The sequence below is a fragment of the Artibeus jamaicensis genome, unplaced genomic scaffold (assembly GCF_021234435.1).
Source record: "Artibeus jamaicensis isolate MK-2021 breed Jamaican fruit bat unplaced genomic scaffold, CSHL_Jam_final contig_233, whole genome shotgun sequence".
Taxonomy (NCBI): Eukaryota; Metazoa; Chordata; class Mammalia; order Chiroptera; family Phyllostomidae; genus Artibeus; species Artibeus jamaicensis.
Genome location: NW_026521486.1, coordinates 34,069,148 through 34,088,443, shown reverse-complemented (window position 1 = coordinate 34,088,443; position 19,296 = coordinate 34,069,148). Strand labels below are relative to the sequence as shown.

Sequence of the window (19,296 nt, the reverse complement as noted above, 5' to 3'; positions counted from 1 at the left end):
TATGGTAAATAGGCATTGCATTTATAATGTAATAGTAAAAAGGGAAAACATGTCAGACTAGGATGTTACTGGTACAAGAATAAAGAAACACGCATCCCACATAATTGGAATCAGAAGACTTGAATTCAAGTCTAGATTTATCATTTATTAGACAATTGAACTTGAATAATCAAAACATCTCTGGACTTTACCTGTAATTCTATTAGTTTTTAATGAAAAAGTAGCTACTTTTATTTCTACCTCACAGAATTTTTATGATGACTAATGAAATAAAATATTCAAAATTTAAAAAAATTTAAAACACTATAAAATGCAGAGGATTAAGATTGTGTATCTAAGATTCTGCACTTTTAACGATAGCTAACATTAACCATCCCTAGGAGGAATGAGGACATTGAATCTTTACATATATTAATTCATATGACCTTTCTAGTCCTAGGGTTTAAGGATGCTGAGACTTAAAGAGGTTATGTGGTTTGCCTAAAGTTACACCACCCTAGAAGTCAGGACTTGACTGCTGGCCATCTGACTTTCAAGCGTGGGCTCCTGACCATTTCTCTATATTGCCTCCATGTAAAAGCTCCTCACTGGTTCCAAAGTAAGTCTTTCCTGTAGTGCATTCATAGAGACTTGCAGCATCACCTGACACTCAGTGAGTGTAGCCACCACATTTTACTACTGAGGTAAGAGCTAAACTAAGCTGTGCTGGTTGTGGGAGGTCACAAGTGACTGACACAGGCCTGGAGCCCAAGTCTCTTGATGAATTACATACCCCAAAATAAATTAGTCTGAAGGACTTTCAGCTGGCCCCCACCATCATTAGCAATGCTAGAATACTGCTGGTGATTATGTACTTCTCTGTTGGTTGAGTTAAAACTCAGTCTAAATAGCAATTCACTCTAAAAATTACAAGCCTGTGCTTCTTTAGTATAAAAACTGATTGATAGAACTTCTCAGTAATCTGAAAGTATTGAAAAAACCGATTTTTTTAATTGAGAAAAAGCTGAAAGTTTGACAGAGAATTTTTGTTTTTAGAAAACATAAGTGGTTTTGAGTATCGGGTATTTATGAGTTCACCTGTGAACTTCAGGATGCATTCCAGAGCTCTTCTAGATATTCACAAACCACTGTGAATATGACTGAGCAATTTGTAAAGAATATTAACCTTGGTTCAAGAGGAAAACACAGGGTTTTTTTTCCTGCCTTAGTTTTTCTAAGGTATTACTATTACTTGTTTATCAGCCTATTGACTTCTGGTTTATGCCTCCACATAAATCCTCTTGAGGTTTCAAGGTCCTTGGATGACTTACCAATTGTTTGTTCTGGGCTAAAATTGCAGTCTTCTCCTCTTGTGAAGCATTCATACTGGTTTTCAGTTCCTCTAGCTCTTCTTTTAACAAATTTGTTCTCATAATAGCCTGGTGGGCACTGTGGAGGTAGGGGTGGGGAAGGCAATGAGCAAAACCTCAAATATAACTGCCAAACATACTAACAAGAGCCAAGGACTATTTTTGGATGCACTTTGAAACCCCCTGAAAATATAAACCAGATGTCAACAATAGTACAAATATACTTACTATCTTTCATAGTCCTTGGAAAAGGAAGGGATTTGAAGGGGGCAGAAATAGGATATAAGAAAAAAAGCATATTCCTAAAGATAAAGATTTGGAGAGTCCCTTTGAAATCCTCATTGGCTAAACCTCACAGTTCTTACCTCCTACTAATAAGGTGTAATATGTATTGAATAACACCAAAAGGGGACAGAGGCTCTTTCTGAAAAAATTAGAAGCAGAAAAGAGAAGGACGAAAAGCTTAATTTTCTAGATACTGGCATTCTGGCTGCTCATCTAGATTCTTCAGCCTTCCTGTCCTTCTGTGAGTAACCCAATTTCCTTCTAATACATGTCTTCACTGTTTAATTTAACCAGCTTATGGTGCTTGCAACCAAATGTTCTGACTGGCACATTGATCCAAGGCATAGTTGTTGTGTTTTTTTTTTTGGTTTATAAAAGAAACACTGAATTATTACATTGCAAACAAATAATAAATAAGCCAATTGTGGAATGGAAAGAGCTTGAGGTAAGCACAATTTGTTATTTTATACATTGGTTTGGAGGCTGGACTGGCTGGTCAAAAAATTACAAGGATTAGAGTCCATGGTCAGAATGCTTTACCATCTTTTCAAGTTAACTTAAAGCTTTTCTCCCTAGAATACTAGCACCTACATCTTTTTAAAAAAATTTTATTTAGTTATTTTTCAAGTACAGTTTTTTTTGTCTATTTCTCCCATCCCAGCCGTCCCCTTGCTCCCCACCTCCCTCCCATTTCCACCCCCCTTAGTTCTCGTCCCTGTGTCCTTCCTATTTGTTCCTCCAAATCCCTCCCCCTTTTTCCCCTTAACTTCCCTTCCCTCTCCCCTCTGGTTGCTGTCCCCTTCTTCTCTATTTCAGTGTCTTTTTTTTTTCTGCTTGCTTGTTTGTTTTGTTGTTTAGCGTCCTGTTAAAGGTGAGATCATACATCTTAAACAAAGACTTTTTGAGAACTTGTCGATTTCCCAGAAGCTCAAGCGTCTTCCTGCAAACCACTTTACCAGCGTTTGACACTGTGTTTCGTATGTCTCTTAGGCCCTTTAGTCCTTTCCATCTTAAGCTAAGGTCAGGAACTTATCATCCTTCTAGGGTGTAGGTTTCCTGAGGACACATTTCAAATCTGATTCATCAATACATCTCTTATAATTCTTAGCATGGGACTTAGCATAAAGTAAGAGTTCTACCAAATCACAGACCTGCTTTGAATAGGTCTACATGAGGCTCCTGGGTAAAGTGGTCTTACACAGAGAACACTACCCCGAATTACACAAAGAACATCATTGCTGGGAAAGAACTGACAGGCATTGCCTGTAGAAATGTAAAACGGCACAGCTGCTTTGGGAAACAGTTGAGCAGCTCCTCAAAATGCTGAGCATAGGTTACTACCCAGAAATTCCACTTCTAGGTATAAACCAAAAAGAACTAAAAACATGTCTACACAAAAACTGGTACACAAATGTTCATAGCAGCAATATTCATAAGATTCAGAATAACCCCAAAGTCCATCTTCTGAAGAATGTATAAACAAAATAGCATCTCTCCATACAATTGCTCTTCAGCCATAGAAAGGAATGAAGTAGTGATACATGCTACAACATGAATGAGCCTTAAAACTTTGTGCTAAGTGAAAGAAGCCAGACACAAAGGGCACATAGTGTATGATTCTATTTATCTGAAATGACTAGAATAAGCAAACCCATAGAGACAGAAAATAGGTTAGTGGTTGCGAGGTACAGAGGGCAGGGGGGAATGGGGAGTGACTGCTAACTGGTATGGGATTACTTTTTGGAGGATAAAATGTTCTGGAATTAGATCATGATGGTGGTTGCACAACCCTGTGAATATACCAGAAGACAGCGAATTATACCTTTTAAGAGGGTAAACTTCATGCATGGAAATTGTATCTCAATAAAATATAGATTGTTATTAAAGTAAAAGAAAGAAAACACAAATGAACAATATCTCAAAGCTCCCAGCACACAACACCCCACACTAGCTCACCTTTTTATCTGAAGGCGCAATTCAGTACAGTCCTCAGATAATTGACCATTAGCTTCTTCCAAGGTTTCCACTGCCAACTTAAACTTACTATTTTCCTTCTCTAATTTCTGCTTGTTGAAATGTAGTTCTGCCACATAGGTAATCAAATCAGACACCTCCCTGCAAATGAAATCAGGAATGACAATGAATAATCTTCAACATGTCTAATGCCTTCCAGTCAAAATAAGGCGTAGAGTTAAGCCCAAAAGGCTGAATTATTCCTGTGATATTTTCTACTTTACTCTCTTCCATTTTCATAAATATAGTTTATTTATACAATAAACATTTATTCAAGTATTTATTATAAAAACAGAACATCAGAGATTGGTCCAAAAATGCCAGGTATTCATCATCTGCCAGTTGTAAAGTCAACTTGCACTGCCTTTGTTTACTACTTTCCACGTCACTCCCAGTATTTGTCTCCATCCACACTGAAGAGTCCCTGTTTCTGCCTGGGTTACGAGAGATCCTCAAGTAAACTGACACATTACTCTCTTTGTGAAGGGATCTTGCCAGGTTTTAAAGGGCCTTTAACTAGAAAACTGTTCTTAGAGTCTTATATTTGTAGCTCTCAATTTAGTATTCATGTTCCCTAATATTTTCTAGAGTGTGTTAATGTTTGTGTGACCAACAGTAGATCATAAGCCCTGGGAAAGTCTGGAGTTCATGTTTCATGGAGTCCTGGGCCCCCTCTTGCTCTTTACCATCATCGTACCCCAGTTCTTAGCATAGATTGGGTGCATGCTTTTTAAATCCCCTTTTTGCATGAATAAATCTGAAGTGGCGAAGATAGAATAAAGGAGAGAGAATCACCTTTTCCTAATATTTAAATTCACACATTTACCAAGAAAAAAAAAGCTTTTTTTAAAAAAAAAACCTATTAAAGAAGTGCTTTAAAAGTAAACCCTTAAAGAGCTTAAGGTCAATGTCATAACTCTACTTCAAATGGAACTTGTTTTCCATGGAAAACACATGATGTCATGAAGGAGAAGGGTTTCATGAGTGAGAAAATGTTATTTATGTACTACTAGTCTTACATAATTTGTGTTCCTAGTAGAACTAGTTCTAACGCAATTCGAATAGTTAAGAGTTCAAAATAAGTTATGTTAGCTCTACCACAAAAAAGGGCAAAGTGACTTTATCATAAGTAAAATACATAAATCAATAAGATAAATAATAATATTTGGGCACTCAAGAAAGCATTATAACTCAGAATGCTTACAAGACTCCTTTAGACACATCCCCGCCCAGAGCCTCGAAGATCCGTGCTGTAGATTCTGTTGTATCTGTGGTCATATTAACTGAAACACATACAAGAGAGTTGTATGAAAAATCCACTTCTCCAAACCACAGCCAAGTGGCAGAACAATCACAAGGAAACACATACATACTTGCTCCCCCTGATTTTATGTTGTCCTGTTCAAGAACAGAAGCGTCGATGCTGCTGCCTGATCCACTAGTCGCTCTTCTCCTATAGTCAAAAAGCAAAGCCAGTGACCTAGGATTCTTTGCCACCCTGAAGCTCAGCTCAATTTTCAGACGTGCTGTGTACTTTCCACTTCAGGTGTTTGTTTCTGGATTATAAAACCTTCCATTCATTCAGCAACTATTTGAAGCCCAACACTCTGCTTAGAGAGTGTAATAGAAAAGACACAGGAGGCATTAATTCTTCCCACCTTCCCTAACCTCTTAACCTAACATGATGTACAGCAGCTAGGATTTCAATGGATTAGAAAGTTAAAATTGTTTGTAGTGATTGGTGGACACTTGTGGAGGTAGCAAGATCGTAAGACTTAAAAAGATGGGGAAGAAAAAGACATAAACACGTAATACTTTGAGATACATTGATGGTGTAATAATTTTCTCTCTCACATGGAAAACCAGGTTGAACCTACGCTAAGTTTACTGTGAGCATTTCACTCTTAAAATCTGAGGAAGACTCTGTTCAGTACACAAATTCTAGCTCTAACCCCCCAAATAAACACATTAAAATTCAATTATTTTTTAAGAGTCCCTACACTATAATTTAAGTTTTGTTACTTACTATAATCTTTCTAAATGCCAAATCCTCTCACTGTCTCTCTGGAGCAGTCAGAAAAGTCTCTAAATCTGTACTTATATCTCATTGTGTCTCCGTATGGAATGCCTGTCAGAAGGTGACTAAGTAGAACGACTCATACACCACTCCTACTATTCCTTACTACGCACCCATCACTGTCTCTGAGTTTTTTCTTATATTTTGTATTTCTATCTCCATATTTATGTTTTTTCTATACATTTTAATAAAACTAGAGTATTTATTTGCCCTCACTCCATGTAAATGGATTATTGATATTCTTATTATGTAATCAAATTTAAATATTTTAGAAAATGACAAAACTCGTAAGAAAAAAGTTAAAACCATCATGCAAAAGATAATAATGTTATATATATTTTTTATAAATATGGGATTACACTACACATATTGATTAATGGCCTAGTATTTGAAATACATATGAATATTTCTCTTATCAAATATTTATCTAACTATAATTTTGAGTGACTATTTAGAATTCTATTGTATGGAAGTATTATAATTTATTTTTCCGACCCTCTATTTTAAATTATTTAGGTTGCTTATATTTATCACTATCATAATATTAGTGTATACAATTGGTTATTTTCCTTAAAGTTACATTATTAGCTTGAACACATTGCATATTTTTAAGGGGTTAGTACACATTCCAAAATTGCTCATGGAAAGACACCATAGCAACCTGCACTACTACCAACAGTGGATAAGAGGCGGCTTAATTCTGCACCTGCCCTGACAACATGGGATGAAGCAATTCTTTTAAAACTTTGCTAAACTAAAGGGCAAAATGGCATGTGGTCTTTATTTGTATTTCTTTGATTACTAGTAAGATTGGATGTTTTTATGTATTTATCTTGCCTTCACCATTGACTCATGTCAAACAACATTTCAGTCATTTTAAGTCATCTGTATATCCTGACCCTAGGTGAAATCTAGCAAGTTTTGCCATGTTCTGAGCTTGAAGTTTTCTTTAAGCAAATTTCTAGTATTTATCAGTTGATAGCTAGAGATCGGTGACTGAGTAAAAGCCACAGGAATTTGGCCTCCCGTGAAAGAAGGTTGCTCTTCTGCAGTATCCACCAGGGGCACCGGACATGGTGCCATTCACTTTCATAATTGCTTTCTATCCCCTATATTTTTCCTTTCCCCCTTTGTTTCCCTATATTTGAGGCTTCTATGTTAACTCACTGCCTAAACATCCCCATTGACCTCAAAAGGCTGTTCACTCCAAGTGTAAGTGCACTTGGGGACTTGGTGGTCAGTGTCAATTATTTGCTTGAATCCTGTGCCAGCTCAGTTCTTTGTGAGAACCTGTGCTGCCCATGCTCACAATAAATGAACGTTATCATAATTAACATAATAGTAACCTAACAGGTTCTCAAAGTGTGCCCATCACCTGGAAACATGTTAGAAATGCAGACTGTCAGGCTTCACCCCAGACCTACTGAATCATGGTATGGATGGGGGTGGGGGGCCCACAGTCAAGTATAATATTGTTCAGGTGATTGCAATGAATGCTAAAGTGTGAGAAGCACAGACTACAATATTTCCGTCAACAACAAAAAAAGCAGTGATTAGTATTAATTGTAATCAGTTGTTGAAACAACCTGACAGCGCTTCCTGCTGATTACCATTTGTTTCTGCAGCAAGCCATCCATCCTTTCATGGTGGTGTGGAAAGTTTCCGGATCCACAAGCAGGTCTCTGTGTTCAGGACCAAACACGTTCCCTAGCTCCTCAAAGGCACCGTCTTCAGAATCTGGATTAGTTCTTTGTCTCAGGTCATCTATTATTTTGGCAATTCTTACTGAGCCTTAGGAATAAAGAAGGCAAATTAGTTTTGAATGATGGGTTAGGATTATTTTTTATAAGAAAGTCCCTTATCTTTCTCATGTTCCTTGGGTCCTGAGAACACACCACGTAACCCTCATAGTCCTGCTGAGTTGGCGTGGTAGAGTGGTTAAGAGCACTGGCCTTGGGTTGGCATCTAATGGAGCTGGTGTCAAATCTTGGCTCTGGAATGTACCAGCTGAGTGGATTTGGGAAAATTACTTAGTCTCTTTGAGCCTCAGTTTCCTTATCTATGAAATGGGAATGATACCTATCATACGGAGTTGTTGTGAAGTTTAAATTAGGATGATACATGTTATCAATAATCAGTTGTGGCAAGTGATCAAAACATCGCTTTAGTTTTGTCTCCCCTTCTTTCCTTAAAAAGCATTCAATAAAGTTTTTTCTCTGCTCTGGCAAAATTTCAGGCTTAAGTACTCTGATTTGTTAAGGGGGGGGAGAGAGAAATCAGGGTATTGAGGTCATTCTTAAATACAGTCAGCCCTACTATCACATTCAGAAGTTAAAATCATCCAGATTAAACTTCTAATTAACACACCAATATTCTTTAAGACATCTCTTTTACATCTGACTAAGGCATGCCTTGGTCCATCGGCCTTGGGGGAGGGCTGTGGCAGAGGGGGAGGAAACCCGACAAGGTGGAGGCACAAGAAAAGATTCTTCTTCCTTTAAATAGGTAAATATAGAACATGATATAAATATATATTTTTAAAAGTCTAGCCCTGTCTGGTGTGACTCAATGGACTGAGTGCCAGCCTGCAAACCGAGAGTTTCCCAGTTCTATTCCCAGTTGGGGTACCTGCCTGGGTTGCAGGCCAGGTCCCCATTTGGGGGCATGTGAGAAGCAGCTGATAAATGTTTCCGTCCCTCTTTTTAAAAATAAATTAATAGAATCTTTTTTTAAAAGTCTAATGATTAAGAAAAGGAGATAGTTGTAAAGAAAACTTAACTTTAAGGAGATTATTACTTTAATGACACATGTTATTTGGCAGTGATAGAAAATATTGGGAAGGGAAAAAATATTAATTCAATTACTTAAAAAGATGATATTTATTGCTTAGGATCAATTAATTAATTTGCTAGAGTGGCTCACATGACTCAGAGAAACATTTTACTTGCTAGATCACCAGTGATTAGAAAAGGATATGATGAAGGAACAGCCAAGCAGAAGGGATGCAGGGGGTTAGGGATGGGAAAAGCACTGACCTTCCAGGCTCTCCCTGGCTCACCTCTCTTTCCAACTCTCCGAGTGTTTGCTCACCATCTGGAAGCTCTCTGAAACCTCCCCTTTGGAGGCTTCATTATTACACAGGCATGATTGATGAGATCATTGGCCCCAGGTCAGCAGGGTAGGACTGAGAGTTCCAACCCTCTAATCATGGAGTTGATGCCTCTGGCAACCAGCCCACATTCTTAGGTGGGGTCTAATTGTCACTTCATTAACATAACAAAAGACAGCTTTATTGCTCTCCTACCTGAGGAAATTCCAGTGTTTTAGGGAACTCTGCGCCAGAAATGAGATAAAGAACAAACACCTATTTCTTATTATAAATCACAATATCGCAGATGCTGAACCTAGTGACTGAAGTTTGTTGAGGAATAGAATATTTACATGGATTCAATGTATCTTCCCATAAATTACTTAATAATTACATAGGAAAAATAATAATTTTACAATAGGAAAACAGCAGCCACTGTTAACATCAGTAGTTAACTAGTTATTAATGAAGAAAGGGAAGCAAAGGGAATTAGACATTGAGCCTAATAAACTGGGGGGCATGAGCCTGCTTGTTTCATCAGGAGACCACAGCATTGCTGCACCAAGGGAATCAATACTCCTTCCTTCCCCACTCCAGTACCAGACTGTGGATTGTTCCAGGGCACAGGGGAAGATTCTTGGCAAAAAAAGAAAAAAAAAAAAGAGAGCCAGTCAGTCTAACTCAGGGGTGTAAACCTAACAAAAGCCAACAAAATCTTCAGAAGTGAACTTTGTTCTTTTGAAAAAGCACCTGGTTGTGTTCCAAACCTAAACTAATACAATCCCAGGGGAACAAAGAAATGCTTTTACTTTCACTTGGTAAAAATGCTTTTACTTTCACTTGGTATCTCTTTCTCTACCTCAGCAACCCCCCCCCCCCTTAGTAATGCACCCGTCCGTCCATTTGTTTGTGTATTCTCTCTCTCCCAGGAACACCCAGCTATTTGGGTCTAGCAGCTACCAGGGCCTATAGCAGACTGTGTGGGCTCCAAAAGGACTAAGCTTTAACATGAAGCAGAAACTCTGGACACTGGTTTTTTGTCTTGGCCTTGCTGAAGAAATGGCTGGACTTTTTCCATGGCAGGACCAACAGAGATGGCACGCAGAGGCTTCCTACATTGGAAACCCACTCAAATCAATCTTGCCCCACTACAATCTTCCATGCATGGGTCCTTGGAATGCTTTCCTTGTGATCTCATGGAAGAGTCTAATTTCCATAGAAAACACCACCACAGTAATCAAGTAAAGTTAAAAATCCTGATACATGGTACTGAGAAAAATACAACATCCCCATGTAGTGCCTGTGAAAGAGTATAACCTGAGTAATCCGGAGGAAACATCAGATGTTCCACAAAGTAATCGGCCTATGCTCTCCAAACATTTCAAGGTTATGGAAGACAAGGAATCTGAGCAACTGTTTCAGGTGTGAGGAGACTAAAGAGAAGTGACGACAAAATACAAGAAGTGGTTCTGAGTTTGGACCAAGAAACAAAAAGGCTATAAAGTACATTCTTGGGACAACTGGCAAAATTTGAATATAGAATTTTGGTCGTTGTTCTGTAGTCATGCAAGCAAATGCCCTGGTTTATAGGAAATACACATTGATGTACTGAGGGGTAAAAAAGCCACCACCTACTCTCATCAGGAACATGGTCAAGCTTTTACCCTGCCTCTCTTTTGGGAAACAAGACTCAGGACTGCCAAGTAGTTGACAGAGCAGGGCAAAGCTTCTCTTATAAGCTATTACAACTCATAAATTAGGAAGGAATATCAGCATGAGAATGTCACCATTTGCAACACCCAGTGAAGGAAGAGATTTAAGCTTCCATTGTCAACAGTTCTGCCTTCTGATAAAACTATGTAGAATTCTTGCCAAAAAAATAATAGAAACCAATGTTTTATCAAATATGGGGGACAGAGAAGTAGGTTGTGTTCCTACAGTCACACTATCACCAAAATTCAGATTGGGGGAAACACTGAGATAAAAAAACTAGTTTTGTTAACAAATAACTTAAAATACAATAAGAACAAGAGATGGCAGGGTAGCATAGATATAAGCCAGATTACTAATTACTATGAACAAATCTTTCTTGGATATCAATTTGAACAATTAAACTGTTTAATAAAAAATAAATTTCTGCCCTGGCTGGTGTAGCTCAGTGGATTGAGCATGGGCCTGTGAACCAGAGTATTGCGGTTCAATTCCCAGTCAGGGCACATGCCTGGGTTGCAGGCCAGTTCCCAGCAGGGGACTCACGAGAGGCAACCATACATTGACATTTCTCTCCCTCTCTCCTTCCCTTCCCCTCTAAAGATAAATAAAATCTTTATTAAAAAATAAATAAGTAAATAAAACTCTCATACAAATGAGAACTTTTGAATATTGAGAAGATATTTGATATTAAGAAATTATGTTATATTTTTATCATAATAACATGGTAGTTATGTTTGAAGTCAGTCTATCTTTTAGAAATATGTATTTAAATATTTACAGATGAAATGTTGTAATGTCTTGGATTGGTCTCAAAATAATCCAGAATGGAGATAAAAATGTCTTGGTGGGGTTAAAAATGAGACATAATTGGTTATGACATATGTTTAAGGATTCAGCATACTATTCACTCTACTTCTGTATATGTTTAATTTGTTCTAAAATTATATATATATTATATGCATCATATATTACATAATATATATTCCAAATATAACAAAACCATATTGGCAGAGGAAATTGTTGAAGGTTATAAAACAAATCACTAACAACAGGATTACTGATGGTTTTCTCATTTCCTCTTGCTTATCTATATACTATTAATTTTATTACAGTGAGTATGAATTATCCATATACTAAAAATGACCTGCAGAAATTTTAAGAAGAACCCATCTCTAAAAAAAGCAGAGGTGGAAATCTAGAATGGAAAATTTGAGCTGCATGCATTTTGAAGAATCTATTTCTTCAGTGGCAACACGGATGACATGTCAGTAGTTCCAATCCGTGGTTACAGCTCTTAACGCAGTTGATAAGCTCAATGAAGTCATTCAAAACGCTGGTAAAACATGCACCATAGGTACAAAGACAGGCTAAAGAAATAAGTGACACCTAGCACAGCCACCTGCACTCTCATGTTAGGCTGCACCCCCCAGGTGTGCTGACGCAGGTGGGTCCCCAGAGCGCTGCATAGAGCCATGGCCCTTTCTCTCCCAGTAGAAAGGGTGATAGCTTGATGAATATTACAAACAAGGAACAGGTAATTTTCAACTCACCTGTGCCCCTTGTGTCACAGGCATGAAAAATGCTGGCAAAGAACTCTTCTTCCCAGGTCCTGTTCTGGCAGTAGGTGACACCGTCCTTGTCATCATCAGTTCCCGGTTTCCATTCTATTAGAAGAAAAAGTTGGCACCTCCAGACACATATTTCTCTGCTATGATGATGAACTATTTTTTGTTTTAATTTTAACAAAGAAAACATTTAAATAAACATCAGCATACAATACTGGTTACTTAAGTAGACCAAGCAAAAAAAGTTGTCTTGAAAGGTCTACTTATCATTTCTTCTTTTAAAGTTTTATAAAAGTAGGAAAAAAGGAGAGAGGAAGGAGGGGGAAGTGGTGGGATTTTTTTGTGTGTGTGCTGTAATATTAAATGTGCTCTGTGAGGAAGCAAGTAGTACAGCAAACAGAAAAACAGAGGGAAAGCAGAAACTCGGGTGTCAAGAACGTGTCACTTTGCAGTGTCATTTTGCAGTCTCTCAGTGCATGTCATATATGGGACTCTGTAAGCAATCCTATAAAGGGACTTCCCAAAGTTTCAATTGAAATTGGCCCGCAAAATTTATATTCTCCCCTTGATGGACTTACTGGCTGTACTTACAATGTGCACTTTCTTCTTACATGTTTTAGTTGCTCACACACACAAGTAAAATTGCCAAAATGATAGTTTTTAGCAAGGCATCTGGGAACTATATGAATTTTAACTCCCCTCTATCTATGTATTCCCATCATGATGTTCTAATTTACCATGGAGAAAGTTGGTTTTCAGGTCAGTAGAAATGTCAATAATCATAATTACCATTATCATCCAGAATTTCTATCAGGTTTTTAATTGAAATCATGTAAAATACTATTTTACATATATAATTTTCTTTTAACACTGAAAAAGAATTTAAAAAGGGAAAAATGGATGCCTCCATCCAAACTTTAACATGGCTTTATTGAAAGAACATTAAAAGATGAATATTTACCATCTTCATTCCAAGACCATTTTTTCACCACTGAATCCTGAGGAGTAAAAATTTTAGAGCTTTGATTGGAGGTGGCATCAAAGTCAAGTGTTAAAGTACTAAAATGATTTTCATTACAATAGTTATTCAAATCCTTATTAGAGAAGGGTTCCCCCTTTCTGATCTGTGATACCAATGATATACAATCCTGGGGGCTTTGCCATCTTGGTCCTGAGATATTTTCAGAACTTGCGAGGATAACAGAGTATGAAGCTTTCTCAGGGGAGTTGGGATGAGAAGTGGTTGTGGTTTCTGGAGACACGTGAGGAGATGAAATGAAGGCATCATCCTTCTCAGAACCTGAGGAGTGAGTGTTGGGGGTAGTCATTTTCTTCAGTACTGCCTCCAAATCTTCCCTGGTGTGAGTCTGTGGACTATCAAAACTGCTGGATTGGAATTTGATAATCTGTTGAATTGGATTTGAAAGCTCTTCTCTCCTTTGAATGGCTCTGATTTTTCTACAAATGCTTTCCACTGGGTGATGCCGCTTCTCAGTCTCCTTCCTTGCAGAAGCCATTGTTGACTTTCCTCCAATTATGCAGGTGAAATGGCTGAAGTACAGGCAAAAGTAGACAAGGGGTTTAAAGTTAGCTTTGTCCTGACAACAGTTTAGCAATAGGCTATTTATTCCTAAGTTAAGTTTGGAGGGCTCAAAAATAAAATGTCTTTAAATAACTGTTCCTCAAAAATTGCTTTACACAACTTCTCATGTTTCACTTTGGCACTCAAATTTCTAGAAGATAGTAACTGTTAACACATATAAAATATTTACCACATGCAAGGGATGGTCCTTAGTCCTTTATAATATCAACTCACTTTATCCTCAAACCACTCTATGAGGTAAGCATTATTATCATCTCTACTTCAGGCAAAGAGAGAAAAGGAACACACCCCAAGTCAGCCAGTAAGTTTCAGGGTCCAGATCTGCAGTCCTGCTCCAGAAGTTGGGCCTGTAGCCATAATGCTTTCCATTCATCATTGTATTTCAAATATGATGATGATGGTGAAGATGCTAACAGCTCCCATGTGAGTACTGTTCTGATTCTCAGCTTTGGAGAACTTCCTAAATATGCCCTATATTAGGAGTTTTGCATATGTTATATCTAAACTTCATGCAAACAATGTCAGATATGTGAAAATATCCTTTTTTTTCTTTTACAGATAATAAAACTGAGGCTCTAAAAGATCAAGTAACTTGCTAATGGTCACATCTTTAAGATTCGAGCCATAGGGTGTCTGATTCTAGCATAATTTTACTTAATGGCAGAATATATGACCTGAACAAAGACTTCTCAAAGCCCAGAATCATAAGTATAGAGGGCTCTGGGGCCAAAGCAGGTGAAAGCAATTAAGAAGCACAAACTTCCAGTGATAAAATAAGTCAAGGGAATCATAATGTACAGCATGGAGCACATCATAGTCAATAACTCTGTAAGATGACAGATGGAACTGGACATACTGTGGGAATCATTTTGCAATGCATACAAATGTCAAACCACTGTGCTGTGTACCCGAAACTAGTTAATGTTGCATGTCAGTTGTGCCTTAAGGGAAAAAGGAGTTTCTTATGAGACAGTAATTAGGGAGTTTGAAAATAAGTCCAAAATTTTATCTAAATTGATAAAATGATAAAATGTAAATTATTCTAGGCAAAGTGTTACAGTAGTTTGAATAGTTAAAAAGAGTTTGAATATTATGATATTTAGCACCTTAACAAAAATTTCTACTCGTAGAAATTTAGGGGAGAAATTCCTGAGATAGAATGAACAAAAGCTACAGAATTTTTGAAAGAGCTCTACTTGGATAAAGTATCTAGAAAGACTGGGAAGAAGAGATATTTAAAGACCTCTTAATTTGCTTTCATTTTATCTCAACATAATGGCCACCAACTCCAATGAATAAAATTTCCACCAATACCTGGCTGGTGTAGCTCAGTGGCTTGAGCGCGGGCCTGGGAACCAAGCAACCATGGTTCGATTCCCAGTCAGGGCACATGCCTGGGTTGCAGGCCAGTTCCCAGCAAGGGATACACGAGAGGCAACCATACATTGATATTTCTCTCCCTCTCTCCTTCCCTTCCCCTCTAAAGATAAATAAATAAAATCTTTAAAAAAAAATTTCCACCAACAGAATCCTTTACCATTTAAAGTAATAATCATCTCTGAACCTTTTTGTTATCACTTGACAATACCCTTCTTTCCATGTACTCAGGGTCCTCTTTCAAGGCCAAGTCTAAACACCTTCCTTTATCCAAATCCTGGAAGCCATGTTTCATTGGACTGAACTCTTTTTGTTGTCTCCTAGGATGTATAATTGTACTGTATATCTTGTCATTTAATTAATTTTTTCTTTTATTCTTGGATTGTTTCAAATGTGGATGTATGCATGTTGCCTTCTCAAAAACACATTTAATTTTCATACCCAAAAGTTCTGAGGTGATTCTTTTCTAAAAACTCAATGCATTATTATTAGCATAATTGATAAGGCACAATTACATATCATGTAATTACCAGGATTATGGACTAGTCCTCTAGCTATAGTGAGTGTTGGCCTTCAAATAAGCAGCTATTCCCTTTTCTGAAGAATTTGCCTTGGCCATTCAGGAGCTGCTCATTGCTCCTCTGAGAAGCTGGAAGTAAAGTAGTGGTGATGACAGGAAAAGAGAATCAGCCTGTGAATGCAAAGCCATTCCAAATCTACTGCCAGCTGTGACGGTGACAGAGCAGGAGCCATCTGACCTCCCCATGTCCAGTAAAGGGCCTTCGGAAAGACTGGGTAAAGGTCTGTTGGTGTTCTCAGTGTGATGAGACTGTCACCCGTCCAGAGCCAGAGAACTGAGGCACAGGTTGAGCGTGCGGCTAACAGATGCCTTGGGATTGGAACATCAATCAGACTCCCAGGTCCTGTTTGCCCTCCTTGTTGAACATTGATGAGATGGTCAAGCCACAGGGAAAGACCTTGCTTTGTGCGCCTTTGTGACTGACCCGGATTAATGTTTCTAGCATGGAAGACGTGCATTTCCATTTGCTTTTCCAAGGAATTCTTCTCCTACCACCTGTTTTCTGAAAGTCTGTACCTCACCGAGGGGAGCCCTGCTCCACAGTTTACTAACTAAACCTTATGCAGAGTGTACGTCAGATACTGACTCTTTATGAGCTAGCAAAACTTCACAAGAATAACTGGTTTTGCTTTTCCTAACACAGAACAGAACATTTGTGGGAGGGAGTTCAGTAAGTACAATGACGACGATGAAGATTTCAAAATCTGTGCTACCTTCTCAATGTACGTCCCAGAAACATCTCCTGGCTGTCCAAACGTCTTCTGCAGTTTTCGATCCTGGTAGGAAAGATTAGCAGCAGTCTGTCTAACACTTAAAAATACAAGTCTAACTTGATTTATGCAGTAACTGTTTTTGAAAAAGTACTAGCTGGAAACTGAAAACTGAAGGTTAATTGCACCAGAATTAGTTGCTTGGAGTTTCTCTTTTAAAGGAATTTCCTCCTTATTTATCAATTTTAGTTGATTGCATATTTATTAGGTAAAGATGGTACACTCACAGAAATCCCAGTGGCAAAGACTTGCTTTTAAGTTCTCTGAATCTTCGCGGCTGGCATTTCATATCATTCATCCCTTTGGATGTTCAGCCAATACTTACTAAGTATGGAGAGTGTAAACCCTGGGCAGATACTGAAGGTACAATGATGAGCAAAACAGAGTATCTGCTTTCCTAAAGTTTGTGATCCGTGGGAGATACAGATAGGAACAAGTAAGCTGGCAGGATCACTAGATAAAATCTAGGGTGCCCATTGTTTACTTGAATTTGAATGTCAAATAAACAATGGCTCATTTTTTAGCACACATATGTCACAAAAGTTGCACAGGAAAAACATACAGGAAAATTATTTGCTTTTTATCCAAAATTCAAATTTTACGTAGCAGCTTATATTTATTAGCTCAATCTAACAGCCTTAAAACCTATAGATAAATAATTACATCTTGGGAAAGAAAAGTGCCAGGGGCTATGAACATATAATAGGAGGTTATTGTAGTTTGGTAGTGAAGACAGAGAAAAACCAGGGACAATGCTATACATATTGTTTGCTAAATTCATGGTTATAAATAGAAATTTTAAAAGTAGAACCATAAATCTGCTATAAGAATTCCCATTTGGACTCCCATAAGCTAAATGTGAGCGATTACCCAAACCAATTATTTTGCTAATCTAATTTCTTTCTTTTATTGATTGAACTATGCCTCATTTTTCTTATTTCTAGAATCTGAGTCCTGTTGTTTTTATTGCCTGAGTTGCCTTGTGGTACGTGGTAACCACACCACGTGTGGCTTCAACGTGATCATTGAATCAACGATTCCCAACCGTCTCCTTGACATAAAACTCGACAGCAGGAATGAAAAGCCCCTGCTGCGTGGCAGCATCTGCAAAGCAGGTGTGATGCGTTCTTCACTTAGAGTGAGGCTGTTCATTACATATCCATTTCCGCCAGTGATGGAACTGCAGAGTTCAGCATTAATCTCTGATCATTTTGCGCTCTGAGATTTACAGAAATCTTCTTCATTTGTTCTCACTTCCTGAAGTAGTCAATAGGTTAGAATAAAACCTCTGTGTAGGTGCCATGTAGACAATATTTCATTATTCTTTAGGAATTTACAGACAATATAAGGGCATTATTTGTGCTTCTCAATATCCATATTCTTCCATCACTAAGAAACAGTTGAATTTCTTTGCATCCTTGAAAAAGTTAGTAGATTTCAGGGTGATTCAAAAAGATCTTTACAAACTCTTGTGCATCAAACTCTGACTCAAAAAAGTTATGTTGACAATGTTACCATCTTTCTTTTACCAACCATTTCCATTTCTCTCCTTTTACTAATTTTTGCTTCTTAAACATTGAACTTACAAACTTTAAATTAGGTAGCTTATCTTAACAATCATTCAATACTTAATTATGAAATCCAGGCAAAACTTTCACCTGAGTGAGTCCCACTTGGTTGTTTAATTAAAGCAACACCTGGAATTAATGTCGAAAAAAATTCAGTATATATCTGCACACAGGCACACCTTGGAGACCTTGAGGCTTCGGTCCCAGACCACCACAAGGAAGCAAACCCTAATCTTCTTGCTGGGGGAGGGTTTTGCCTTCAGTTTACAAAAAAAATACAACATCTGTGAAGTACAATGAAGCAAAGCACAATAAAACCAGGTATGCCTGTATATGGACCTAGGTAAATAAAGAATTCTTTTTGCCGGAAGAGCTCATCCCTGACCATCAGGTGCCAGTAAACTCTTCATCAAAACACAAGAAGAAACATCTGTTCACTGAGATGTTCCCAGAACACTTGTCGTTAGCCAGCCCAGTGGGTGAGCAGAGCATGGTGTTCTACTTAACCAGTAAATTTTACATTGGCCAAATTACACTGTTTTTAGTTTCTTTGTGACTTATTTCCATGTGATAAAATAATAACGCTTACTTTTCCCTGCCCTCTCTAGGATAGATGGTGGCAGCTGTTCAAATGATCTGCAAACCACAAGTTCCAGATTTAGCAATGCTCAGCGGAGCTGCCATCTGCAAAGCTTTGTGATTACTAACAAATGCAGACTGGTGTAGAGCGAGAGCTTCTCCTCCCACCATTCCCTTAACCTCGCTATATTAAGCAGCTTCGCTGGGTCACACCAAGCTTATTAGAAACATCTCACATTGGAACAATTCCTGAAATAGCGCAGTCACACATATGCTTCTGAAAACTGGCTGTGTTCTTCTGTTTCAGTTCTTGTTGTACGAAGCCTGGTTTTCTTCTCAGAAGCCAGGAGAGAACCTATGATAAATCTCTAACTCCAAGAACTCAGGTGCTCCTACCTTCTCACCATCTACAAAACCCCATGACCAGTTTCCACTAACACACATTCCAAGTGATCAAGGCAGAAAATGACAAGTGAAGACTTGAGGTACCTAAAAGCCCCTTTGAAAACAGTTCTGGGACTTCCCTGTGGTGAAAGCAACATTTCTGGGGAACCTAGCTTGATCACTTCCGGCTACCATGTTTTTTCCCATTTGTTTTAGTGTTTTGGTTTTATTCCTAGATTCGTTTCAAGTTTTTTTTCCTTTTTTAAAATATTTTATTTATTTTAGAGAGAGGGGAAGGGAAGGAGAAAGAGAGGGAGAGAAACATCAATGTGTGGTTGCCTCTCA

At 38.0% G+C, this 19,296-nt stretch overlaps 1 protein-coding gene across 1 annotated transcript in view; it reads right to left on the bottom strand.

The window, feature by feature from the left end:
- The window catches only part of IRAG2 (inositol 1,4,5-triphosphate receptor associated 2), a 74,361-nt gene extending 60,754 nt beyond the window's left edge, over window positions 1–13,607 (bottom strand). Inside the window, exons 1-7 of the mRNA XM_037144825.2 lie at window positions 13,052–13,607; window positions 12,076–12,189; window positions 7,335–7,515; window positions 5,021–5,100; window positions 4,852–4,930; window positions 3,591–3,749; window positions 1,311–1,428 (exon numbers count right to left, since the gene is read on the bottom strand). Of these exons, the coding sequence (XP_037000720.2) occupies window positions 1,311–1,428; window positions 3,591–3,749; window positions 4,852–4,930; window positions 5,021–5,100; window positions 7,335–7,515; window positions 12,076–12,189; window positions 13,052–13,607 (1,287 nt within the window). The remainder of the gene's footprint in view (window positions 1–1,310; window positions 1,429–3,590; window positions 3,750–4,851; window positions 4,931–5,020; window positions 5,101–7,334; window positions 7,516–12,075; window positions 12,190–13,051) is intronic.
- Window positions 13,608–19,296: the final 5,689 nt, after the last annotated feature.